The sequence below is a fragment of the Haemaphysalis longicornis genome, unplaced genomic scaffold, assembly GCF_048455015.1.
Source record: "Haemaphysalis longicornis isolate Haplotype H1 unplaced genomic scaffold, Haemaphysalis longicornis Haplotype H1 scaffold_3, whole genome shotgun sequence".
NCBI classification, from domain to species: Eukaryota; Metazoa; Arthropoda; class Arachnida; order Ixodida; family Ixodidae; genus Haemaphysalis; species Haemaphysalis longicornis.
In genome coordinates this window covers 45,103,526-45,130,002 of record NW_027526335.1, presented here as the reverse complement: position 1 = coordinate 45,130,002, position 26,477 = coordinate 45,103,526, and the positions used below count along the sequence as shown (strand labels likewise).

The window sequence follows — 26,477 nt, the reverse complement described above, 5'->3', positions numbered from 1 at the left end:
GCACCCCTCCCCCTACACTATATAAAAAAATAATACTTACCGGCACCAGGTTTCGATCCCACGACCCTGCGGGTGGAACGTAAGGTACATGGTGCTCTACCCACTGCGCCACAAAGCCGACACAGAATGGAAGGCTACGAACGCGCCTTATATCCCTGACTCATTCAAACTACGTCAAGAAGCTGCTGATACAACGCATTCACTACCTGTGGGCGGAACGCGAGGTACATGGTGCTCTTCCCACTGCGCCACAAAACCGACACAGAATGAAAGGCTACGAACGCGCCTTATATCCTTGACTCATTCAAACTACGTCAAGAAGCTGCTGATACAACGCATTCACTACCACCAACTCCCCAAACACTAAACGTTAACGCAATACACCCACCCCCTATGCGACGCATTTACTCGGGTCCCCCTCGCGGGGAGATGGGCCCAATTTTTTTATTAAACGTTTATTTCTCTCTTACGCCGTAGATCGTAACACGAGAACGCACTGCAGGAAAGCCAACTTTAGAAAATGGGTTTCCACAAAGGTCCCATGATGATGATGATTATGATGATGATGATGGTGGTGGTGGTGGGGGGGTAGTAAAACGCGAAGCGCCTCAAGAAAAAAAAAACGCTTCCCGTTGTAGGAATCGAAACTGGGTTCCTCGCTTTATAAAACCGACGTCTGCCCGATTTCGCCAATCCGACACGATCGGAGCAGTTTGGATTTGGAACTTTCGCTTTCACTCAGGTTGCACGGGAGCAAGCTTCGCATTTTAACCAGTCATGGGCGCGTTACCAGTAAGACGTAACAGTGTTACAGTTACAGTTACCCAAGCCAAAAAAATAACTCTGTTACAGTTACAGAGTTTGCGAAAGTAACTTGTTACAGTTACAGTTACAGTTACTGTAAAAAAAGTAACGTCGTCACTTTTTCGCTGCTGTATAAAACCAAATAATAGATTACAAACCAAATGAGAAACATACGAATCCGTGCGGGTTGTCTCGAAATTACTCGTGGTAAAATTCTAAACGAAGGGAACCTAAAAGGCATCACACTGAAGCCCGCACTCCAACAATCGCTGTATAACTCATTTTGTTGCATTGACTTTTTGTTGTTGTTGTTGGTGAAAGCTTTGTGTCGTTATGGGCGCCCCGTGGGCCCCTCTGCGGTGGTCTTCCTTCACAATGGTAGGACAGTGTCCTACTCGGCGGAGATCTAATTCCCAGTTTTTTTTTTGCTTGTTTTCACTTCACTCAAGACGGCAGAAAAGAAATTTTAAGAAATCACCGTAAAGACCGACCTCTGACCTTGGTGGTTTTCTGCAGGGAAGATAATGCTCTTAGCGGTAAACTGCGACGGGATCAGTTTTGTCGAAACGTGAAAGGGGGATAGGATGACATAAAAAGAAGAAACTTCGAAAAAGCGAAAACCGCGACCCGTACGTTGGCCTTTAACGAGTGTTGCTGTTTGATGTATAAGAAAAAATTAAGGAAGCTCACACTAACGCGTAATAATAGAAGGTAGCGAGTATGTACGTAACCTTCACGACCATCACGAAGGTTTAAGTCCACGATTGCAGCCGATTTGCCTCTTCGCTGCCCCCACCACCTTTACCCCATCACTGTTGCTATAAGGGTGAGTTTCCTTCATTTTTTTGGAAGTGATAATCATTGCGCATCGCCTTGGAGGGGCGTACGCTGCGACGTGTCTTTCTCGTTCCGAGCAAGTGTTGCCGTGGTTACGGCGAACGCTGAGTTTTTTTTCGGCCAATCTTTGTCAATTTCCCTAAGTGGGTATGCTTGACTTGACAAACGTGCGCTGGAGACGCTGTGCGGTCGCCGCGAGGCACGCACACATGAGCGCTCGGCATTATCTTGGTGTTTTAACTGCCGGCTAGTCGCCGCAATCTTGGCCCATGAGTATGCTTGGCTTGACAAACGTGCGCAGGGGACGCTGGGTGGTCGTCGCGAGCCACGCACACTCGAGCGTTAGGCATGTTTTTGGTATTGCTAATTGACGGGAGGCCGCCGCGAGGCCCGCGCTAAATGCGCGTGCACACGTGCACGCGTTCGGCAATTTTTTGACATTTTTAACTGCGGAAACGGGAAATTACGATTTTCTAAACAGCGTCGCTGTTAACAAAGTAACTTTAACGGTATTTTCTGTTACAGATACTGTGTAAAAATGTAACAGTGCTACAGTTACAAGTTAGTCTAACTAAAAAGTAACTAGTTACAGTTAAAAGTTACCGGAAACGGGTTACTAGTAACTGGTTACCCAAGACTGATTTTAACCTCCTTTCTTTTAAAAAAAGGAACTTCGATTTTTTTTTTTAGCCCTTGTTCATTACTTGGACACGCCCGGCGTCCCGAGTGGTGCGAACACCCTTTGGCAATATACTCTTATACCGCCTTTTACGGAACAACGACCGAGACCGTCGCTTTGCATTTAGCTGACTTTAGTTGAGTACGAGGGAATCGCTGGATGAACGAGCAGATTAATCCAACAGTAAAAAAAAAAAAATGGGCAAAAAGGACCTAGAAATGGATTGCTATCTGCCAGATGTGAAATTGGGATAAGAAGTTATGGCAAACTGCAGCAAAAAGATCGTCTGCGTAAGAAGCGTCCAGTGCCGCGTGTCCCTACATGTGCGGACTGTTCTGAACCAGAGACAGAGGAGCACCTACTCTGCTTCTGCGCCCACCACGCGGCGCCGAGGGCAGAGCTCCACCGAGCACTCCAGCGTCGAGGCCTTCCCAGCGCCGGCATGGAGAACCTTCTGTTTACGAAGGGGCCTGCGGCAACCCAACGGGAAGCCTTCGCCCATCTGTTTCATTACCTGGAGACGACCGGCCTCACGCAGCGGCTGTAGCCCGGACTGCAGGAACTGACTGATGTGCCGGGACTTACGCCCGATCTCCCATTCTTTCTCCTTTGTTTATATCATTCTCTATCTCTCTAACACTCTACTTTATTCTTTCACTCCCCCCTCTACTTCCCTTCAAGTTCCTCCGCACTGGGTTGTATGCCGGTGAGCTCCCTGACGAGCTCCGAAATATCCCTAGTGCACTTCCTTTCCTTTGCCTCTCCCCTATACCACAACCAACCAACCAACCAACCACTATAATGCGGTGTGGTACCACAGTACGACTGTGGATTTTTTCCGAACTTTTCTACACCTAAATTTGTGGTCTCGGTTCATCAATTAGTACAAAAACATATACGCCATCTTCGCTAAGCATTTTTCCAGCTATCCAAACTTGACTTCTTTGCAAGTCCTGCCTTGGCGCTATAAACAACCATGGCGAAGATATCAAGTAAACGCTGAACGTCGAGAACTCGTTGTTCCGTCACACTTAACTGGCCATCGCCCGTATATCGCTCTACTAAATTTTTTTTTAACAGCGGAACTGTTTTACAAGCCGCAAGTTCGCCGTGGCAAAAAAAGAAGAAAATGCCGAGCGCTCGTGAGCGCGTTCCTCGCAGCGACCGCCGAGTGTCCCCACCCCGAGGAGCGAGCAAATGGCGAGCGCTCGTGAGCGCATGACTCGCGGCGCCCGTCGAGTCCCTGGGTCGCGCAGTGGCTGTAGCACAAAACAAATTCTCCAGCTAATGCTAAAGATGAAAAGGCACCTTGCTTGGGAGAGGTCACAGCGGCGGCCTCATTCTCTAGAAGGCATTACGGATAATTGGAGATATGGCTACGAGTGTGCCAACCCTTCCCGAGATGACTTGCAAATCTCGCAACCGCTGTCTCGAGTCGATGACTCGAGTCGAGCTGGTGGAAGTCTACAATGCCGAGGATGACCTTGCATCCACCACTCACCGCCAAGAAGACGACGACCTCTTCGATGCATATGACGACGATTACTAGCACCGAAACTATGCAAATAAATGGCAGCATTTTCACTCCGTGGTTGATGGCGAGGGTGCGGAGTACGGGGACTCGAAATGGCATCCAGGTTGCGCCCCGATCGTCATTCGATTTGAGCCGTGAGTTGCACCTTGATTATTCCCTAAATGAAACTGCAACTCCCGGCTCAAGTCGAATTTCGCTTGATTTTCGCTCGATGGTGGTGTGCGCACGGATGTACGCGGACGGACATTGGGAGGCCCTAAGGTACTCCGCACCGTTACAGGCCAGGGAGTAAGCCGTTTGACTCTCGGGTACTAACTAACGGTCGCAGCCGAATGGGTAAGACAACTGACACTATCTATCTGGTCTATAGTATACCAGACACAGGCTGGAATCCTGCCGGTGCCTGCGTGATTTTTTGCGATTGTAAATGCTATGGGCATGGACGCGGACGGACATTGTTCAGTCCTAAGGTATACTCCGCACCTAAAACGATGATACTGAAACTTAACGTATACGTGCCCGGTATTGCGCACCTTCAACAGCTTCGCCATTCAAGTTTTGCGCATGAGTGCAAGCTTCCCTGATTTTTTAATAAATATCAGTTCCGTTCCACTCCATGAAGATGAATGACTAGTGAAGCTGTCTGTCAATTAATTATTGGTTGGCCACAAATTCCCGCCCAAACCGCGCCGTCGTGGTGAAGAAGCGTTTAGCGCGCTTGTACCCACGCCGAAGTCTTGTGTTTCTTGCCTCGCGGTATTCGGGGTCCTGACGGGCATCGTGCTTACTCTTGGCGATATCGGCCCGATCGTCGTTGGTGGTCTCATTCAGCCGCGCTCGTGCCCGTTTCCGCCTATTTTTCTTTGTGAGTAGACGTCACTAAGCCACAGACAGTGAGGGAAAGCCAGCTTACAAAGACCAATCGTACGCCGATCTTCCTAAAGTCGGCTTCACTGTTAAGCACACGTGCATTGTTGTGAGGATATTTTTTCATTGGCAATATACGCCATCTTGCGTCAAAATAGGAAGTGCCGGAGGCGAGCAGGTGTCCGAAGGGAGAGGCTGTGCTGAAGTGAGAAGGAGAGGAGCGGCTTTTCTCGGTCTACACACGCGACAAAAATGGGGGAGCTAGCCTATATCAACTATTGTCGAAGGCGAAAATTTTGCCTCTTATGTACTCCGCTTTGTTGCAGTGAGCGAAACCACGGACTGTGTAGGTGTCTTTGAAGCAGGCTACCTGATCACCTCCGTCTCGAGCTTTAGTCTGTGCTTCCAGGCTATTTAGTCAGCGGCCGCGGTATTCCACAAGCATGTATACTGTTGACGGTGACGGCGTTAGCGTTGTTTTCGCTGGGATCCTTTGCGACCCCACTATTGTGTATGTCACAATTTTTTTTTAAGAAATACATTATACCTTGCCTGGGGAAATGAAATAACGTCGTTTCAATCCGCTTCTCATTTCTATGAGGATAGAACTGAGTGAAGAATTTATCTGAGGAGCGCGATGACCATCACTGCCTCTGATCCTTTGTTAATATACCGTCGGCCCGGGCGCCAGCAATATTTAGCACCCCACCAACTCCTACCCAGAACCGAAGCAACCATGTTCCAACGACTGCAAACGAACCATTACCCCCACAATGCCCTACCGCACGTCATATACCCCACCCTTTACCCCGCTACTTGTAAATACTGCCCCGATCCTGGCACCCTATAGCATTATAGCAGAGTCCTTCAAAAGCATTGAAGGAGTCTGATTATAGTAAGGGAGGGTCGACTATTCCCGATCCCTTACTCGCAATCCGCAACACACGTACGTGAAGTGGCGGAACAGCTGACCGACTCCGACCTCTCCTCCAAGCGTAGCCTGGTGGAGCGGGCCCGGGTGGATCTCAGATTTGGGGAAGCCTCTTACCAGGCGGTAGTCCGGACATCAGCACGAAAGAGGTTACTCCTCGTCCTACTCCTCTGAAGGCATCATCACCATCGTTATCAACACTGAGCTTTCGAAGTGGAGTTCTTTTTGGAACATGTTATGTATCTCCTGCCTGGACTGACTAAATAAGACAATGCCATATGTAAACCTCACGCGGCCCAGATATTACCCATATATTCGTATCGCAACCGAGCTTCGTAAATGCCCTTCGAGGCAAGCTGTAAATAATCTCGGAGAGATGGTGTCTCCTTGTCTGACACTCTTCCTGATAAAGGACTTGCATTTTTTTTTTTTCAATTGCCATAAGCCATCGCCACTGAATGATTGCCATACATAAAGCACCACGTTCTATAATATGCCCTGCGCGCAAAGGCACACCTCGCACGAGACGTAACGCTGCTGCGTATACAGGCTCCATGCGGAACGAATGACGTTTCCGTCTACCGTATGACGTCTCAGTTCGCACGCGCTCTAGATCCGTAAGACGCCACTCTGATTCAGCGCCAACTAAGGCCCCTAAAATTTTAGGGGCCTTAGCGCCAACACCCAGGGTGTTCTTAAGTGCACGAAGCTTGCCGATAACAGGAGGTTTGCGAGGCGCAGCCGAAAAGGGGAATAGAGGAGGAGAAATGGACACTCCACAAACAGGGAAACAGCTTTGGCAGCGCGAAAAGTTGGAGGAAAAAAAGGATGAGAAAAAACGAGAGTGCGAGGAGCAGGCTGCATTGTGGAGAGAGGCAGTCTGCCTGGCGTAAAGGGCTGCGTCCGCCGCCGCAGCGAGGATGGAGGGAAAGAAGCCGCTGGGAGAGGATTTATGAGCGGCCCGATTAGAAGGGTGCGGAGTCGAGACGCCGCCTGCAGCGGCGGTGGCGGGCGAGAACGTGCGGCCACGCCCACGGCCGGGGCCATATTTTATGCGCGCGCTTCTCCACGCGCCCGCTGACGTCACGCGCGCTGCGCAATCTCCCCCGCTTACGTGAGAAGGGCCGCAGATTGTCAAATGCGGGCGTAAATGGAGATAGAAAAATGCGTACGCAGAGTTTAAATCCTTCTAATGGGGATTGCGAAAAAAATGCGCGCGTAAGTGGAGATGGAGAAATGCGTACTCAGATTAAACCCTTGTCATGATGAAATAAAAGGAATTGCGATAAAATTTGATGCAAGTCGTACCACTGCCCCAAAATATTGCGAAACTTCGTATTTGTGTGTATCCGCGAGTAAAAAGTCGCTCACAGTACTATATACTATAGTTAAAATGAAGGGCTTGTCGCCTTAACACGGAAAGAAAAGTCGCCAGTCAAGAACGGTAAGGAGGGCACACAGGAAGTAGTTCGTCACTTATACGGGTGAAATATAGAATTTTTTTTATGCCCTGCAAAAAGAAACCGGAGAGAACACACGCCAGTGTAGGGACCGAACCCCCGACCTTCGGATCACGGCTACTTGAGCGGCTGTATTCTCCGCCACTTTGGCGAAACTCGTGTATGTGGGTCGCATACACGGTCGTGGTCGTGGGTAGCGGAATTCTGTCGCATACGTCCCGCAATATTATTAGCAGTGGCGTCAAAAGGCCCGCCCAGACTGTTGTTTAGTACACTAAGTTTGTTTGGCCTCGCAGTTTACAATATTGAGGTTTACTGCCGTAAGAGCGCCAGAACTGAATTTGACCGGTGCTGTCGTTTATTATAACGGGTGTTTTATTAAAACCGAAATAGGTATACCATTGATCCAGTGTGCAACCATATGACGGCTACGTCCGTCAGTTAAAAATCACTACATTTAACGCCACATGTATGCCGTGCGTAAAAATGGCTTCACTGCAACATCTTATGTAATGCAGGAAAGCAAACTGTAACATAACTAGCAAAACGATGTGGTTCGCGGAAAGGAAACAGAAACGACCAGGGCACATTGCGTTCTAATCTGATCGTATCCATTCATTGAAACGTTATGCAGAATAAGTTAACTACAAGGATGCAGGGGTAACCAAAAGAAGACTGGATTGCTAGTGGAGGAAGAAGTCTCTAGCTAACAGCAGCGCTAAATTTGGGAGTATACACAGCAGATACACAGGTCATGACCCCAATACAAACAGGAGATAATGATCAATCATTCAATCAATCAATCATGTTATGAAGCTGAATGTAAAACAAAAGAAACTTGTGTAACAACGTTTTGTCCAAAAACTTGCTTACAGGCCACTGCAATGACTCGTATTCCTTGTGGGGATATTTCCCTACAGAAACCAAATAAAACCAAAACCAAGCTTTATAAGTATACATTTCAACGCAAACTTGCGCCTGAGTTTCAACGAATTGACGCTGAGACGGTATTGCATGTCGCTGCATCCGTTTGCCTCAAACGTGACGTCACGCCCTCAGCAGTGATTGCATAGAATTCACATTTGTTGAATACGACTAGAAACTCCTTCCGCTCTCACTGAATTGTGATGTTGGTGTGATTAGTCTGGCTGCTCAGCTGTACGCTTTTTGTGTGGTGGTGGTGGTGGTTCCAGTGAAATGGCGCGTACCCACTCAGGGGGATTGGCCAGGAAATGGGCGCCTTACCGAAAGAAATTAGGTAATTTTTGTAGGGAAAGAAAAATATTTAAATATTAGGATGGATTAGCAGTAGATGACTAGAGAAATAAAAGTAAGGAGATTAGAGAAAGAAAGAAAAAAAGGTAAAAACGAACACCATATAATGAAAGTAAGAAACACGAAGAATGGGGTACAGACGAAGCAGTGAGCTTGGTGCGCATATTCTTGACAAGAAAATCCAGTTAAGCTAAATGCTGTCTAGCACGGCAGACGGCCTGATTCCAGGGTGTCCAAGTGTTTCCTTTTTTTTTTTTGCGCACTGTGTTTCAAATAGCAATCACGCAGCTTTATCAAAGTCCCCCTTTTTGCCATCATCCAGTTGACCCCTCCCTTTCCTCCACTTTGTTGGGTTCAGCGTTTGCCGTTGTGTGGATATAATCCTCTATTAATAGGTAATTGTTATCTGGCCCGCTTCCGAGGCGACCTGTTATCGCTTTTCTTCGAGTATCAAAACGTAATGGAGATTTCGCTTCCTGCGTGCCAATATCTTACGGCATACCGCTGCACACGTCGCAACTCAGCTTATCAGAGTTCTGCACGCACGCCGCGTTCTGCACCGCAGAATGCCGGATTACAGGAAAAGCCTCGTTGTGGTAAAACGATAAAACGGATCTAGGTTTGAATGACGAGTTTGTCTGGGTAGACAGAAGTGAACCACTTTAGACAGCAACAGTTGTTTAATAACGTAGAGAGCGTCAAAAGCCTAAAAAACGCATTCACAACACCGCACATTTTCTTAGCTTTATGTCTTTTAAAAATAAAAATGGGCAAAGGTTGGAGCGTTTTTCTAAAATGAACGCGTCTGCGAATGTAAGATAAGCGATAACGTAAGTCTGGTAACGATTTCTTACCACATATTTTAAAAAAGCACCATCTGGAGCTAAATAACGTTATCGAGCAACGACGTTCTGGCTTAAACACCACACGAGCAACGACGTTCTGGCTTAAACACCACATACAGGCCTCACGGTTTGAGCTTTGATTCCGGCCATGTTTTTTGCCTGTAATTAACGGGTGGACTCAAGGTATTTGTGAGTTCGAACCCTCAAACTACACCCATTCGTCGCTTCGTCTACTGCTAATACTACTATTCCAGCAAGAGGCGACCAAAAAGACCCCCGATTTCACGGTTCACGCTGCTATCCAATCACGAGGTATAGCTCTACTCCTTCCCCTATTTAGGTGACATTACTATTCGGCCACATGTACCTCACCTCCTGTGGCATGCATTTTTACGCCACGAAAGGAAGGGAAAAAATCGGAGAAAATTTGGGAAGGGAAATCCCAGAAGAAGGAGGAATAAAGTATTAATAATTTTCTGTTCCCACGGCGATAAGAGGTCTTCTTATCAGGTCAAGTAGTCCCCGGGAGGACGCTGAAGTGAGTGTCCTTCTGACCAGCTGGGGCTGATCGCAGGGGTTCGCTTGCTGCATGCCTGCCCACTGCTCATTGGAGGGGTAGGAAATGGGGTAGAGGGAAGAGCTGTGGGGGTAGTCCCAGGTCATTTGGTATAGTGCGCAGCGTTCAGGGCGGAATTTGCAGGTGGCGGCGTGGAAGGTGAGACTTTAGGCGATATTTCTCAACAGTAAAAGCGTCGTTTCTCGTCCAACAAAAGCCACGAGAGTTGAGAGCTTGACGTTTCAGTCGAGGCGAAAGTTAATGTAGCCTCTAGAGCCCCTTTCGTATGAAGAGGTCAAATGCGGTCACATGCTCGCAAACGAGCCGTTGCCTGCTCTCCCTGGTGTCGTCGTCTTTGCGACCGTGAAGTGGCCTCGTTGACAGGTCCCTTCAAGGTGGCTCCTTTAAGGAAGGAGAGGAGGCGCTGTTTCTTGTCACACGTTCAGTTTCGCGAGCCCTTTGATGTCGCCGATGCGCTATCAGTGACGGGCCGCCCGATACCGCGGGTTCGCGCAGCTGAGCGCGGAACGACACAGAGTTTGCCGCACGCAAATACGTGTTTCTGTTGTCATCTGCGCCAGAGGCACGGCCTGCTCCCTCCCTTGCCCTTTCCGCGATGTGTTCCCGGACGTCGTGAAGATGCATGTTAACATGCGTCTACAGGAGAGCCGTTATACGCTTTCAAGCTTACTGCAAAAATGCAGTGGCCGAGAATAGAAGGTGTACTCGCAACCGAATACTTGAACAGTTGTCAGCCAACCAAATTTTGTTTGTAATTGTAAATGATGATGATAATGATGAGCAAACTTCATTGCTTTGAGTCGAGGGGCTGGTGTAAGGGCTCCGACCAGTGTGAGGCGACTTCAGCCACGGATGCCATGTATCTTGCTGGCCATCCGTGTACCTTTCCCCCAGTCGTCACTGGTCCGAGAAGTGGGAGCTAGTGAGCAGCTCCGCCAGGTTAAGGGTAAGGATTGGGTGCTGCTGGCACTCCCATCCCAGGTTGCAAACAGTGCCTGTTTTCGGGTTAGACCTTGCATGTGGCGGGATAGGTTTTGAGGTACATCGTACGCGTATGGAAGGGTGTTGTGCAACTAGGTATTCGTTCGTATAGTATCCGGAAGGTGGTGGCTTCATCTTGCGAGAGGTGTGACTGTGGATGGAGGTCTGGATGAAGGTGTGGATGGAGGATGCGGCAGTCGTTCTTGTAGTGGCCGAGTATTTCGGCGTGTGTTTGAAATGATGTGAGCTTTAGCGTTTTTTGAGCTTGGGGTTAATTGCCCTCTGGGGAAACGGCCCGCTGTAACTGAAGGGAAGGGGGGCGTGTGACGCCTAGTTTTTTTGTAGGGATTACTGACCTGAAGGAACCAGATTATTTGACGTTCTGTGGTTGGCTTGCTTTCTTGTAGGGTGGTCAGTGTGAGCTGATTTTTTACGCCCACGTAGCTTCGGCAGGCGGCTTGACGGTCAGCACTGATGGTTAAAAATTATTCGCCTTTTGTGGAAGCGAGGGCGATGACAATATTTTTAGCTGTTTCGGTAAAGATGTTTTGTTTGCTGCAGGAAGTCGCTGCAGTTCCTTGCAGCTCTGTTCCTTGAGTAGCGATGACGCCGGCGGCGTGCGTTTTTTTTTTTTTTTTTTTGACCGGAACTGGCCAGTGCATGGGAAGTGATGCTGTTTGTGCTTTTGCTGCTCTGCGTGACTCGTTATGTGTGGAATGCGCATTCTGTGGGATGGGAGCATTGTGTATTGCCGTATAGCCAGAGGGAAGAATGGGATCTTCCGGTTAAGTTTGGGTGGAGTATCTTAGTCCGAGCAGCATTGCACTTACCGTATACGAGTAAGTGTGAGTCGTTGTGGTTGAGAGGTGGTGTGCTTCTTGGACTTCTCATGTATTGTGAATGTCATGGCTGCTATCTTTAGGATAGGTACAGGGCTGTACGTTTGGCGAATCGCCGCGTTTAGTTTAGAGGTGTCGGCTGGTTTTAGAGCTAGGCATCGAGCACCATACGCGAATCGGCTGATGAGGATGGCTTGTTTGAGGCAAAGAGTGTCGGTTTCCTGAAGACCGAGGCCGCGATGAAAGACGCGATGCATGAGGTGCACGAGCTGAAGCGAGAGGATTGTTGGGGCCCCTGAGCTATCTTTTTGAAATGGTTAGTCCGAATATGCGCAGGCGGGGGACGTTGATATAGGCTGGTTGTTAATTGCGAGTTCGGAGCCGGATATGTTTTGTGCATTTTAAGGCGAAGCTTTCAATGGCTAACCGAATGGAAAACCTGGCGGTCGCGCAGAAAACTCCCCCGGCGCAACCTCATGCGCCAGCGGGAAAACAACCAGGTTGCAGGGGAGTTGAACAGTATAAAGGGGGAGAGATCTACTGGGTTAATGGATGACGTAGCTACACTCTCACATCTACCGGAACTGGTAAGTGGGAACGGGGCATCGGAGGGAGTGAAGGGTCTCTTCTCTCTCTCAGCAGAGCGTGCGGGCAGCGAGGCGAGCTAATGCGTGAAACACAGCTCAAGCGATAACGGCCGGCAGCTGGGAGCGGCGGTGGTGCGCGCGAAGTGCTGGCAACGTGACAATGGCTAACACCGGCCGCACGTAACAGCTTCGCTAATTAGCCGTCTGTACGGAGCCCTTCCTTGAGTCCCCTTCCATTATACCGGAGTTTGTATACTGACCTGGAGAAGGTAAAAAGTAAGTGTCATACAGGAATAGAAAGAAGAGATCATACTTGCTACAACTACACACAGAATAAATTGTGTGTGGAGTATGAGCCAATAGGGAACGGTGTGATGAGGACTCGACATAACAATAAAATTTAAATGCAGTCAAAACTCGATCAACCGAAACCCGATCTTACGAAGTTCCTGATCTAACGGGCAGTGTCGGATTTTCCCGCAGGTGCATATATACGGCTCAATGCTTGTATGAACTCGAACTAACGAAATATATATTTAGCGCCATTCCTGATTTAACGAACTATTTCGAGAAACAGACACATTGAAAAAAAGAAATTTCGAATGTGTTTTGTCAGGACGCCACGAAGATTATTCCGCCACGTTAGAAAAAAAAAAAAACGAGACATATAGTTTGTTTTTACGGAGGCTTTGAGCGATGAAGAAATCGTACAGTTAGTTTTCGGCGCACAAGATGTGTCAGGACGCTGACGACCCACACACAGCTGAAGCTCCTGTGGCCGCCCCAGGCCAGGCGCTTTGCTGGAGCTCACGAAGGTACGGAGGGCGCGTTGAATTTGTTTCGAAATGTTTGTCCGGCCAATGCTAACGAAGCGCACGCAGGCAAAAATTACAAGGTTTTTTGCCGGGAAACGAATTTGTTTATCCCAGAACCCCTATTGTTTTATTACTTTCCACGGCGGACTCTAACGCTTCGTAAATTGTCGCCAGGCGAGCGCCGCGACCGCCGCCATTACGATGTCAAAGTAGCTGCTGGGAATGGGATGCGCCTCCCTTTAGACATCGAATTCATCAAATCAACTGCTTGTAAAATGACAGTTCCGATTTCACGAAGTTCGCGGTTCCCGGTAACTTCGTTAGATCGGGTTTTAACATTGTATTCTGCTGTGCTGGCAGATTTCTCGTTGCTGCGATTTTGAAGGTTCTGCACGGACGATTGCTTAGTGCGTCAGTATGCCTACCAGTCACTAAAACTACAACTTAAATTTCTCGCATTCGGAAATATTTCATTAAAAAAGAACTGGTTTTATGGACTTGGTTACTTTCAGAAAGAAAATCGAAATAACTAGTGCGCAGTCTTTGCGTCTCGAAGCTTCAAATTTTTGTTTTAAAAAAAGATATCACTGCCTTCAAATCCCTTTGATTCAATGCGGCACATTGGATTGCGTGATCCACCGGCTTTTTCTTGATTCTTCTTTTACTTGGTGTTAGAAGGGACGATTTTCCTGGGACACATTCTAGGCCGCGCGCATGGAGGCGTTTCTGTACCGCGTAGGTTTAAACTTACGGGGCATCTTGCTGGGCACCTATGGAGCCCGCGTATGGGGGGGGGGGGGGGGGGGGGGGGGGGGGGGACTTCGGGAACTCTGCATTATTTGGTGCATGTCAAGACACGTAAAGCTCTCACCTTCCAAGGCACAATAACCATGTGTTAATTCCGTCATTTCCTTCTCTCTTCTATTCGCGTTTTTCGCCGTTTCTGCGTGGTGCAAACGGCTTGCTCACCTCACGTCAATTCCATCCTGTGACTTCTACACCTTCATATGTTGCGTATATTTGTGGCAACTGTGTTCTTACCCCATGCTCGTGTTTCCTGAAGGTTCGCACACGCTGAAAGCCACCGTTCACCTCGAGGCGGAACTACCAACCCGCGTCCACAAGTGAACACATTTGCGACTGTAGTCTTTTCCCACCGGGGCCAAAGAAAGACCGACTCTCCCTCCGAGAGACGGCGGGGCTAGCGCACGTCTTGAAGGCCGTGCTGCAGCCAGAAGCAGAAGGCCCGCAGGACAAACTTTAGGTTCAAGAAGAGGACAGAAGAGCATGCAGCAACTTTCACGCACTCCCCAATGCATCTTTAAAAGCGACCTACCGCGAGTGTACGACCGGGGGCCTAATTGGTTCTGCACTGGCTCCAGGCGACAACGTCGGTCGGCCCCGACAGACGTTCCGAGCGACACCGATAACAACAGCATTCGCTTTCTTCTTTGCGCCTATTTCAAACTTCTTTAACACCAAGGAAAAGAGCAAAGAACGCCGATGGTTGGCAGTGGAAAGAGAGAGACTCCTCCGGGTGTCCTTCCGAACTATCAGGCTGGGGAAAAGAACCGCGCTGATGGGTGACACGCTCCCCTTTCCTTTGATGTTGGGCGCCGATGCCGGGGCTTCAGAATCCTTCGCTACACTCTTCCGCGACGGCCATTGTATACACTGCCGACGGAGGGGATGAAAAGTCATTAGGAAGGGTCGCCGCGAGCAGGAAACCGTGAGAACTTGACGGAAAGCGCAGGCTTTCCTTCACCTCTTGTTCTTCGCCATTTTTTCTTATTGTCGTTGTACAAGCCGTTAAGGCTGACTGTCACTCAAGGCAATGGTAATTGCAAGAGTTAACTTCAGCAATGCACAGTTGGCCGCGTGCAGCAGCGAACTACAAAAAGCAAAACAGCTACGGCGGCATTTAAGCTTTCCCCATGATACGAGAATGCGGCAGCATCAGTTCTTGCCGAGTTATGTCTCTGAGGTTAGTGCCACTGTGTTTAGTGCGACTGAGTTCAGTGTTGCTGAGTATGTGACGTCGCAAAACACGCGAGAACTTTTTTTTTTTTCATGAGTAAGCTTCGCTAGAACTCATTCTGCAGGATAGCCAGCTTTACAGAGAACGGCCTTTACACCGAGACAGTTTAAACTAGGCTCCATTACATTACATAATTGCGTTGCTAAAATCGCATCTTTTAGGAGAACTATACGCGGTCATATCAAAACATGAAAACCCTGCAGGCCCTTATATTGCCGGCAGATTCACGCTGCTTGGTTACACGGACGCACGGACGCGGTGTCTTTCGCCAACTCAGTCAAGTAACGCGTGGGTGTTGCTCACGCATTAAAACAAAAACAAAAAAAAATTGAAGAGGGGGAGAGGAGGGGTGACTTCCATAAACCTGACATCGAAAGCTGTAAAATCGTCGCATAAAATGACGCGGAACAGTATTCTAGTAAAATGTTTTAGCGATGCTAATTTTTAATTGTAGCTGCGTTAGTACAGCCATTAATGACCAACCCTGTTCTCTACAACCGATATTACCCAGACACGTATTCCGACAATTGCAAGTGGTGTGCGGACAAAGCTACCCTACAACACATCATATGGGCATGCCCACAGAAACCCTGTTCACCAATAGAGCATTAAACATCAGGACTAAAGAGCAATGGGAGGCCGCGTTGCTCAGCTCTCACCCCTACTTACAACAACTACTCGTCCAGCTGGCGGAAGATGCTGCTAGGGCCCACGGGCTCATGGCCGCCATCTAACGGGGAAGGCTAGGTGACTTCCTCCCTTTCACCCCCTTCCTTCTACCAGTTTGGGCTCAAATAAAGTAAAGTTCCTTCTCTCTCTCTGTCTCTCTCGATATCGTTACTTAGTTTCCAAGCGATTTTCGGCGGATGTTCGCTCTTGTGTTCACTGAATGCGACGTTTACGTCCATAAGTGAAATCAAACACTGCTCACTCCATAAGTCGTATGCAGCAAGCAGTTTCGGAACCATGTCTGGGCCGAAAAAAAAAAGCATGCAGAATAAGAGAAATATTATTTTCGTGTTTCGTTTTTACTGCGCGTTGTTCAAACACCCAGTGTCGGCGTCGTCTGTGTGAAGCCTCCGCGAACGTTGACCAGAGGGCAAAGTTTGAGAAGGATAAAGGGTGTGGGAGGGTGGTTGAGTTAGCGATCGTGACTCATGTTGAGGTCAAATGGCTTGGTTTTGTAAAATTTGTAAAATTTAATTACTCGGAAAACTGGACTACGGGAGATTTTGCTGTGCGCATGCGTGGGGTGACTCTCTGCTCAAAGATCACGCACCCTTGAGGGAGTCTGAAAACCGACTCCTCTTAACCATTCATATAGTATACAGACATGAACACTGGTGTCTGACGGGGTGTCGAATGCAGTGCGGAAGACAGTAAACCTTTGCCTAACGGAGTTACTATAAATCGTGTTAAGTCCCGTCTTGCCACCAACACTATTTCTTACGAATGAGAAATTTCGTCGAGTGCGTACGTTAGCCGTAGTTCGCAAACGACGTTTCCTGCCGGATTTAGTGAATGTCGATGTTATCTCGATTTTCTCGTGCAGAATTGTGGGAAACCGGTTTCGCTCAGGAATAAAACACCCCTATTCCTACAAAATGTGTTTATTTGATTAGAAGCAAAACAAATTAACGATCCCCCACTGCTGTTTCATTCGATCGAACAATGATGTTTCGGTTCATATCTTGAAACATCCTCGCAGAGATCTCTTTTGCATTAAGTTGCTGGCTCGTGTATACGTCCCACATGCAGGTCTACAGGTCAGTGGTTACTACTGACAGGGTTGATCTAAAACAGCGGGTACCCTCTCGTCGAGCAAGTTCCCCGTTTCGTAAAGAAATGAGGGGCCGAATTTGTTCTCTTAGGTCTTTGGAAATAATCGTGGCCTGCCTGTGCGCGTCTGTTATGGTGTGCACGTTAACGCAAGTATAAATCACAGGTGGCACTAAAATGATAGTAGCTGCTTTTACCGGGGCACGTGATAGCGTGAGGTGAATTAGATACCTTTCGAGGCGTGTTTCTTGGTTTGGCAGAAACGAAACGCATTGCTGTCCCGTAACCCACATTCTTGAAGTACAGTCGGTTTGAGTTTTCTTCTGGTGTATAAGAGGCTATAGCAAACCGGTATTAAATTCTTGATGTACTCGTCTGCTTCTGCCATACACACCTGAAAGAGCGTTGAAGCTCAGGGTAACGTCAGCTGACAATTTCATTTTATACACGCATACTTGTATCAAGAAGCCTATAGAATTTATTTAGGGAACGTAGAAGGCAATCTCAAACTTGGACATAAAATTTGTGATAATAGCTGAAGCGGCAATTTCTAGCTCTAGTGATGCGTGAAAAGGAAACTCAGTGGCCCGACTTCAGAGACACAGGGGTAGGAAGGGGGGGAGGGGGGGGGGGCTGCTGAAAGCTAGACAATTAAATTTTAGGACCGGGGGAGAGGATAAATGGTTGGGTGATCATTGATATCAATATGGCCATCGGAAGAGTCAGTGGGACAATGAAGAGAATTGGCAAGATAGTAGCTCTAATTATGCATCACGAGATTAGTGCGAATTCTTGACATCGTAAAGCCGCGGGATTAATTATAAGCACGCAATAATTCATATTTTACGCATAGCAAGGAGTAACTTAAGTAATGGTTTTGTGTAATCAGTATTTAGTAATCAGGACAAGCATTTAGTGATTATGTATTATAAACGCCTCAAATTCAGTTGCTGTAATGCAGTGCAATTGCATATACACGTAAAAACTTCTGTAACGTATAAAATGTGGCGAAAAAGGGCAAATGTACCAGCAAGCGCTCAACACAAGCGACGCGTTGACCCATAAAGTCTCAAACAGCTGTCACGCTTAAGGCCCGTTCACACTGCGACGAAAGCGACGGGAATTCCGTCGCTTTGTCGCGCGACGACCGTTTTTGGCGAATGGTCGGGACCAATTCTTGTCGTCGCGCGACAAAGCGACAGAATTCACGTCGCTTTCGTTGCAGTGTGAACGGGCCTTTACAGCATCACTTACGTAGTAGTTTCAGCCGGAATCGTATATTATTCGTGGACTTAAAGTAACTGGTTTCTTTTAGCGAACGGCACACGCAGTTGCACATCTCGTTATTCCACGCGGCAGCAAATCGTGTGTTCCGCCTTAAATGGGGCTTCGCCGCTTCGAAAGCTCGCGAACACATGCATGGCTTATGTCCAGCAGGGTGCAAGTTGAACGCAAGAGCACTCATGAAAAACACAAAATGATGATGAATGGCATGACTTCAATCTACGTATGTCGGATGATCCGATGGCCCACTTGGTCTTGTACCAAAAGTTTCACCTCAGCTCCGATCTCCTAACGCAGGTATGCCTTGTAAATAGATGGCCGAAGAAGCTGCCAGGAACCAAGATCTTCTGGCGGCAAAGGGAGTCCATGCTCTCTACTTCTGGACAAATCTCTCTCTCTCTCTCTCTCTCCTAACATACCCACACATGTTGCGTGTACTGGTTCATACCCCTACGTTCGGATTTATTTTGCCCATAAGTGCACGTCACCAGCTGAAACGAACTTTGCCGGGATGGAGTATTCCTGACCTATTACCAAATTGCCGCGGATATCTATACCGTGACACAATAGAACTGTGGAACTGTTTGGGCTCGTTGATTCATGACACGTTTCATGACACGTTCATGTTGGTTCATGACTCGTTGGTTCATGACACCGTTACACGTTTGCATTCAAAAGTCATCCGTATAGTGCACCGAAAAACTTAGGCTCCGAGTACTTCTACACGGTGGGCGCACAAGCTGACCGCGAGAATTTTTTATGCTTGTTTTGCGAACGTAACAAAGGCTTCAAAAAAAAAAAAGTTCGCGACTTCCAAAAGACTATGCTGCAACTGTGTTGAGCGTGTCCCTACCCAAATTCTTACAACGGTGTGAAGAGGCCACGTCATCATTCCACCACGCAGAAACATTTCGCCAATTGGTCGCTAGTAAGCTCTGTATAGGATGCGTGGTAGGATAATCTGTATACGAAACAGAGGCTCCATTCCGTTTCCCATGTGTGCAGGTACTTACAAGCTGGGAACTTCATGTGTACATCTAGTTTCATCTATACTACTGCTTTGCTTTTGAACACTCTCAACCGCTAAACGGAGCCCGCTGTTTGGTCTCCATGGCCTAGGTGCATAGAGCTGCCGGTTCGAACGCTAACAACCTGGGTTAGAGCCTCAGCAATTTTAGCCATTTTTATTGAAGTCGCGTTTTCTTTAATTGTAAAAAGGGTTGCTCCAAATAATTCCGTTCATTAAATTTCGGGAATAAGGGGGGGGGGGGGGGGGGGGGGATCTGACACACTTTAGGTCGGCTTAGGTGCGGGGTGTAGGCTGTCACCGCGTTTAGTTAACGTACGGCATCCCGCAGGGAGTGCCGGGCTTATACGTATACATTGGAACGGAATATCGCAACCCAGACCAATCGCGATAGCACACGTGACTTAAACCAACCGGGACAGTTTCCGGTCAATGCGACCTCTAGTGATCTCGTGGCGCTTTCTTGCTGACGCATTCTTCCTACGATTTCTTCATTCCCCTTTCTGCTGATACACCTCGACATTTAATTTGCGAGCGCCATTTGTGTTCTTCTTCCATCCTTTTTGCCTTGGGCGCGTACCCAAGGAGGGGCTGATCGCTTCCGTGGCACAGTGGATAGCGTGCTTGCCTGGAGATTCAACTCCAATCCAGTGCAATCCAAGCAAATGACGCACACATCCCTCTGCATGCAATGCGTCTTGGCAACTGGGGTGCCGGTAGCAACGCGTGACGTGCAGACGTAGCAGTGAAGGTGTCTATACAGCCGCGCCACGCTCATTTAATTGGAGTGGTTTCAAATTACGCGCTCATCCAACAGCGTGAATTGCATCCTGCAGCCACTACGTACACAGAAACGTGCCACGCGCCGCCGTCCCTTCCAAGTCTTTTCGTACAGAAAACGGTCCTGCTTCGGCGGCACAGCGAACAGCGTACACTCGCTTGACGCTCAACAGGTCCAAGATGTGAAAGCGGACCGCGGAATCGAAGATTTCGAATGCTTCATAAGCATTGTATGTGGAATCGACGAGGAAATTTGTCTATCCGACGGTAACGCTCGATGTGTCGCACTTTCGTGGCATACGAAAATGAGTAAAATACCCGAGGGCTTTCATATTTTCGTTCTGGATTCCTTATGTTGCCCCTAGAAATGCGTTCACGACAATGCATTTGTATTTAGTAGTGAAGCCGATTTTGAAGGGGCTAGGTGTGTAGCGTCTTGAATGGGTACATGGGGTCTTACGGGTTGTACAATCATAGAGAATTGAAATTCGAACACAAAATTATGAACTGGAACACGCAAAAATGAAAAATAATGTTCGTGAAGAAGCAATAAGGGTACACTAGTGGTATATTTGGAAAGCCACCATTCCCAAATTTGTTACTGTAATTAAGCCACGCATCAATTTGACTTGCATGGAAAGAAATCGCACTGTTTGTGTGTTTTGGTTCATATTTTCGTGATCGCGTTACATTTGCCTATCACTGTACATAGCGACAAGCCCTTTTGGGCCTCTCGATTGTTCTTGCCAGAAAATGTCTCCCCAGCAGCGCATGTGTGCGCAGCAGTGAAGCCAACCGTGAAGGGGCTGGGTGCATAGCAAAATGGCTTAAGAATTCATTCGACAATTCACGCCAGGGAGTTTCTGCTTTTTTTTTTCTTTTTTTCAGACTTTTTATTTTTTGACAAGCCGCCGCGTATACCACTTGTGGCAGCACTAGTAACCTTTAAAAAAAGGAGTGACCTTACACGGGTATGGCGAATTTCAGAGACAGCTGAAGTTATTAAAAATCGAAATTATTGATTAGATAAGCGTTTTATCAATGGAAAGTTAGTTGAAAGGTAGTTTCAACTGTTGGATAAGTTCGTATTCAAGATTAAAAACAATAAAATTGCAATAATAAGGTGGGAACAGTGCAGTATAAGTCAAGAGACTTGAATATAATCAAAGAAATGCCTTGGAATTTTGCCTTTTGAAATGTGATTTTTTAAGCTCCCCTCGCCCTTTTTTTTTTTGAGGGGGGGGGGAATAAGACTTAATTTCTCGTATAGTATTCACAAATTTTCGCAAATAAACGTGACCAAATCCGTACCCTAATAGGCGATATATATTACTCCCATGCTCCGTCGCGCCAATTACATGCATCTACGGCCAACTGCCAGCCAGATGTGAAGATAAGAGGAGAATTTCCTTGATAAGGAGCTACTATCGCATGACTTGACCGGCGCGAAATCTCCCGCAACCTCGGCTGAGGTCCGGAACATGTTCTGCAGCCAGATCAGCTGTCGACCATTTTGAACTCGTTTCCGGCTGCAGCCTTAGCCGTGAAGGGGGCACGCATCTGCCACTTTTTTAAAAGTATATTTGAGTGATCACTTGACAAGCTATACAGCTGGCAACGCGTCTTTACCCGGTGGCGGAGTTGTGCTTTTCTGTGCCCCGATGTAGCTTTTTGCACCGTGGTTGAGCCCTCTTTTTGACTACATCTCCTAACTGGCTTTAAAGACTTCAAAACAGTTTCCACTGGAACGTCGTGCTGACTTGGGCCAGTTTCGTTACTAAAAGCGACGCGTAATCGGGAAGGAGGGGGTGTTTGTGACTTCTGGCAGCGAAGAAGTGTACATGGATGGTGTGTATGGAGCGCGCGCAGCTTTGAAAACGTGCAGTTCTGTATATACTTTTGGTATGAAGCGCACCAAGGGAGCTTTGTTTTCAATGCGGCCACGGCCATTGTTAGACACGGGTGAGCGCGACGACCACACCCGAGCTGACACCGGGGTCTCCAACCGGTGTAAGGGGCTCCTCGACCACGTCTTTTTGAAGCGTTCCATGGCGCGAAGCGTTCCATAGCATGCGCGTGAACTCGGCAGTTGCGAAAGGTGGTTTTTCACGACAGTACACCGCAGACGAAGGGAGGGAACGAAAGAATGCAGCCAAGCGAGCGAATAGAAAGGCAGCGTCGTCACCTCTCCCATTAGTATATCGCGGCAGGAGCGAGCAGCTGCGCAACGCGTGGGAGAGAGATCGAAGCCATTCGAAGACATTTTGCTTTCAGTAGAATTTTTTTCTGATTAGGGGTATTCCGAACAAGAATTAACCAAAGTTTTTCAACTGCTACATAGGGACCAAGAGCGTCTACCGGTCTTGGCTGTACATTTACGTATGCAAGTTCTATTTACTGCTGAGAGAAGCGGCACCGTAGGTGACAGTTACAATTCGCGTGTTTAAAAGTGACGCCGTGAGTGCACTTCATCGATAGTCATGGGGGAGAACGGATGTGACGAGATATATAATATAATATAACATAACAATGTATAGTGTCCAGGGCTCCGCGTTGCCTAAAAGCGGCCTTGCTTGACGCCTAAACGCGTTCAAGCTGTATGAGTACTGGAGCCACGGGCCTTCTGTTTCAGTCGTATAGCTTTCAGGCGAGACCATCATCGTACTCAAGTCTTGCGAGTATTTATTTTTACGTGTGCGGCATCGGTAATAATCTATAACGTAGAGGAAAATACCATGAAGGCCACGAAATGGTATATATACAGAATATATATAGAAAAGATAAACACAAAAAATAAGTATGTGAACATGGCCAGATATATTTTAAGATATTCAACGTAATATTCGCACCAAGAAAAGGGGTTTAATTACGTAGGATACAGCTGCAGTATTTGTCGCTCGTCTGATGTTGATTTCAACCGAAAACTTCAATCGCCATGCGTATCTGCTCGCACGTGCTTTGCTAATTTCTGAATAATTGGCAGGCATATGTGAACGGGCATGACAACACAAATTAACCTCTGTGGGTATGCCATGCAGATACGGGTGCCTACGAGAAGCTCCGTAATAGAGTAATAATACAACTGTTCGAGACGCCGATATATATAGCACCTCGCGTCGGAACTCCATCCAGCGGCTATTGCGAGCGTGATAACGTTGATAGACGATAGTGATATGTAGGACCGTGGTCGGAAAAACAATTCTACACCCCGCAGCATTAGAAATGAGGAAGGAGACACTTGCCCTGTTCCGTTGTTGAAAATAGTTGAAAATCTGCAACGGAAGAAGCGGATTAATCGCGTTCGTTACCCCGAGGAGAACACATTCATATCAACGCCGGTCTTCGGAAATAAACGTAAACCCAGTTATTGCAAGATTTGCTTCAAGAGCGTATGCTTCACTCAAAGCACGTTGCTTCCGTGTTTTACGAGTGATTCTAAACTATGGCGAGCATGAAGCCACCGGCCTGAATTTCCGAAGAGAAATCATCTCACCTGGATTGGGTTGTATCTGGTACGACGGCTTCATCATCCACTCAAAGGGCGACCTGGCTGGGGCGGGCCTCGCCACGATCGCCACATTCGCTGCCTGCTGCTGTTGCTGCTGCTGTTGTTGCAGGCCCGGCGACGGCGTGCCGCTCAGATCGGACGGGGCCAGACCGGAGTCCGGACTCGTGGCGGCCGTCAACTCCCCTCCGTAGCCGGCCGCGTACACGGGTCCGAACGAGGTCTGCGCCGCGGTGGGCTGCAGCGCTGCCCACTCGTCGTAGCGGTAGCCCGCGCCCCAGCAGCCCGGGTCCGCGTCCACCACCCCGCCGGCCGCGTGGACCCCGGGCATGGTGGCCCCGGTCGGGAACCCGGCGTACTGTGGCGGCGAACAGCTGGGCGGCGACGGGTAGCAGGCGTACTGGAAGGCCGCGGGACCCACTTCCTGTCGCGCCGGGAACATGGTGCTCTCTGCTGGCGGCGGAGACGCGGCCCGCCGGAGGCCAGGCCCATCGGACGCCGCCCCCCGGCCTGTAGGGACCGCCCAGCGCGCGCGCTCCCGGCCCGGCGGCCGCGCGTACCGCCTCGGATTATAAGCACCGCGCGTCGCGGTTTGCGGCTTTGCGGCGGGACGCGCGTTGTGCCCCCCTTGATTTACGGCCGCTAAAAGCGCGAGCAAACAGGGCCGCGGTCACGAGACCGCCGCCAAACGCAACCACCGGTTCGCCAGTTTTGCGCTGCGAGAACCTTTTTTCTGGCGGCGGACTCGCTGCGGCGGGGCGACCCGACCCGCTCGGGCCGGCCGCTGGCGGGACACTGTTCCGGAGGCTCTGTATCGAAGCCGGCGAGCGGCGAAATATACAGCCGCTTATTGTTTTACTATACACACTTAGGGGCGCATTGTCAAGTAATCCCCTTTGTCCTCCCCTGGCGGTAGTTAAGTCGTTGAGGCGTCCCCCGCGGAGCCCTTCGTGCCTTCATTACATCGCGGCGGGCATGTATACGGCCTCTAAATCACGCCCCGAGCGCGCACACGAGGGCAGCAGCCCAGAGACGCGCGCCGAGTCCCGAACAGGCGTCTGTCGAGTGGGACCATGCATCGGTGAGCATCGCTCGGATATCGTTTTGACGAGACGGTTAGTCGACAGACAAAGCGCCCGACAAGAGTGCTACTGAACCCGGCGAGGTGAGGCGTGTTCCCATCAAGCTACTCTCGGGCTTTCTATAAGCGGTGCGGGGGTGACAAAAGCTTTCACTCCATATATTTCCGTGCACGAGTTCAAAGCAGAAGTCTAAAGCAGAGGTCGCACGTACACACACGTTCGACAATCGAGTATTCGTATACGTTACGGGGAGTGCGTAAATGTTTTGATAAGCAGGGAGTCCATAAAACCGAGTTCCAGAATGCATTACGAAAAAGTGCAGTCCACCCCCCCCCTCTCCCCCCTCCCACCCTTAGAACCAAGGACGGAGTTGAGACAGAAAGAGAAAGCATCGAAATTTTTACTGTGCAGCGATATATGTCTATACCCGTGCAGTTTTCATTCCGGTGAAGCCGCTTTATTCGGCGCCGCTTCGGCGTTCCTTTTCGCCTCCGCCGACCCCTCTTTCACAACTGTTATTTGCCAGTGTCTTTCACGTTTAAGCACACGCGCATAAGCGGTTTCCGGTACATGCCATTTGCACTTGCGCGATGTAGAGAGAGGAATAAAAGGGGGGGGGGGGGGGTGCGTGCGCGCGAAGGTTTCATGCACTCACTGATGACATGTCCGTTGTGCTGGCGGGAGGTCACACGTGCACGTCAAACAGCCGAATGCGAGCTGTCTGGTGTCTTCACTGGTCGAGCGGATTGGGCGGTGTGTTACACACACAGTAGATGGTGCACGACGTGGGAGGGACAGCCCCATGCTGGCTCGTTAGAATAAAGCTCGAGTCCTTCCGACTTTCATCCAGCTAAATGGCTAGGAAGTATGCTAAATCGCAAATTACAAACAGGCGTGGTTTGTTTCGTGCACTCCGTCTACTGCGCCCAGCTTCACAGGTCGTGCACTAATTTCTTAGTGGAGTCCCATATCGGCATCGTAACGTTGGCTGTATAAATGCGCTGCACTTATACAGCTGGGTTCAACATCGTATCTGAAACGCTAGGAAACGCCTAGGTTCTGTGCGGCATTCAGACTTTAGAAGTACCTGCAATGTATAGTAGCAATGTACATTCACATTTTCACCCTTTTTATCCTGACGCTCTTCTCTGTAATCCTGGAAAGCAGCACTTTGATGAGTTTGAATTTTATACACAACTTGATTATTTTCCTGTGTGATGTTAAAATTTAGACTACCAGCTACATCTTGTACTATTCTACGCCCATTCTGCTAGTGCATTTTACGTAGTACTATTGTGTGTGTCGCATTTTATATTCTAGTGGCAACACGAGTACTGCGTTACATTTTCTACTATTTGTGCATACCCTGCATCCCATGAAAGTGCATGAGAAGAGGCCAACCAACGACATTGTGCCAAAAAAATGATAGGGGTGCATAGCCTCAGCTTTTACGTTATTTTGATGCGTTATACGCAAGCCGAAGTGATCGATCTGGGGGCATTTTTGCGCATTTTAGTGGTTAACCGGCCGTTAAGAGCTGATATTTGTTAAATGCAGGATATGCAGTCAATTGTGCTCAGCATGTTATAAAATGTTTTGACTCTAATCGCTAAATCGCCCTTGTTCAGCTCGTAGTTCATAAAAGTGCAGCTGTCATGCTACGAAAAGGAAAAAGCTAAACTTGGTAATAAATTTTCCTACATTGCACTTGTCCAGCTTGTAGTTCAGAAAAGTGCAACGAAAACAGCGAAGGCTAAACTTGGTAATGTTTTCTCCTTGAAGTGTCAACGGACACTTTCAACGTAGGCCCGTATGCAACTCGCATGGTACTATTATCGCGCTGTGTGTAAGGACTGCAGGGTTGATTATATGCCGAGCTATAAAGATTGCGCAGACACACAAAGCAAACGAATATGGCGCCATATAAGTGGTTTGCTTCTATGACAGGCAT

The 26,477-nt window shown here is 48.5% G+C and overlaps 1 protein-coding gene across 2 annotated transcripts in view; it reads right to left on the bottom strand.

The window, feature by feature from the left end:
• LOC144174367 (homeobox protein CDX-1-like) overlaps window positions 1-24,259 on the bottom strand; it is a 31,008-nt gene extending 6,749 nt beyond the window's left edge. Inside the window, exons 1-2 of one of the 2 annotated variants that reach the window (XM_077703034.1) lie at window positions 23,433-24,259; window positions 23,182-23,211 (exon numbers count right to left, since the gene is read on the bottom strand). In XM_077703034.1, coding sequence (XP_077559160.1) covers window positions 23,182-23,211; window positions 23,433-23,886 — 484 coding nt within the window. In that variant the 5' untranslated portion in view covers window positions 23,887-24,259. The remainder of the gene's footprint in view (window positions 1-23,181; window positions 23,212-23,432) is intronic. The other variant, XM_077703035.1, reaches the window with a different exon arrangement.
• Window positions 24,260-26,477: the final 2,218 nt, after the last annotated feature.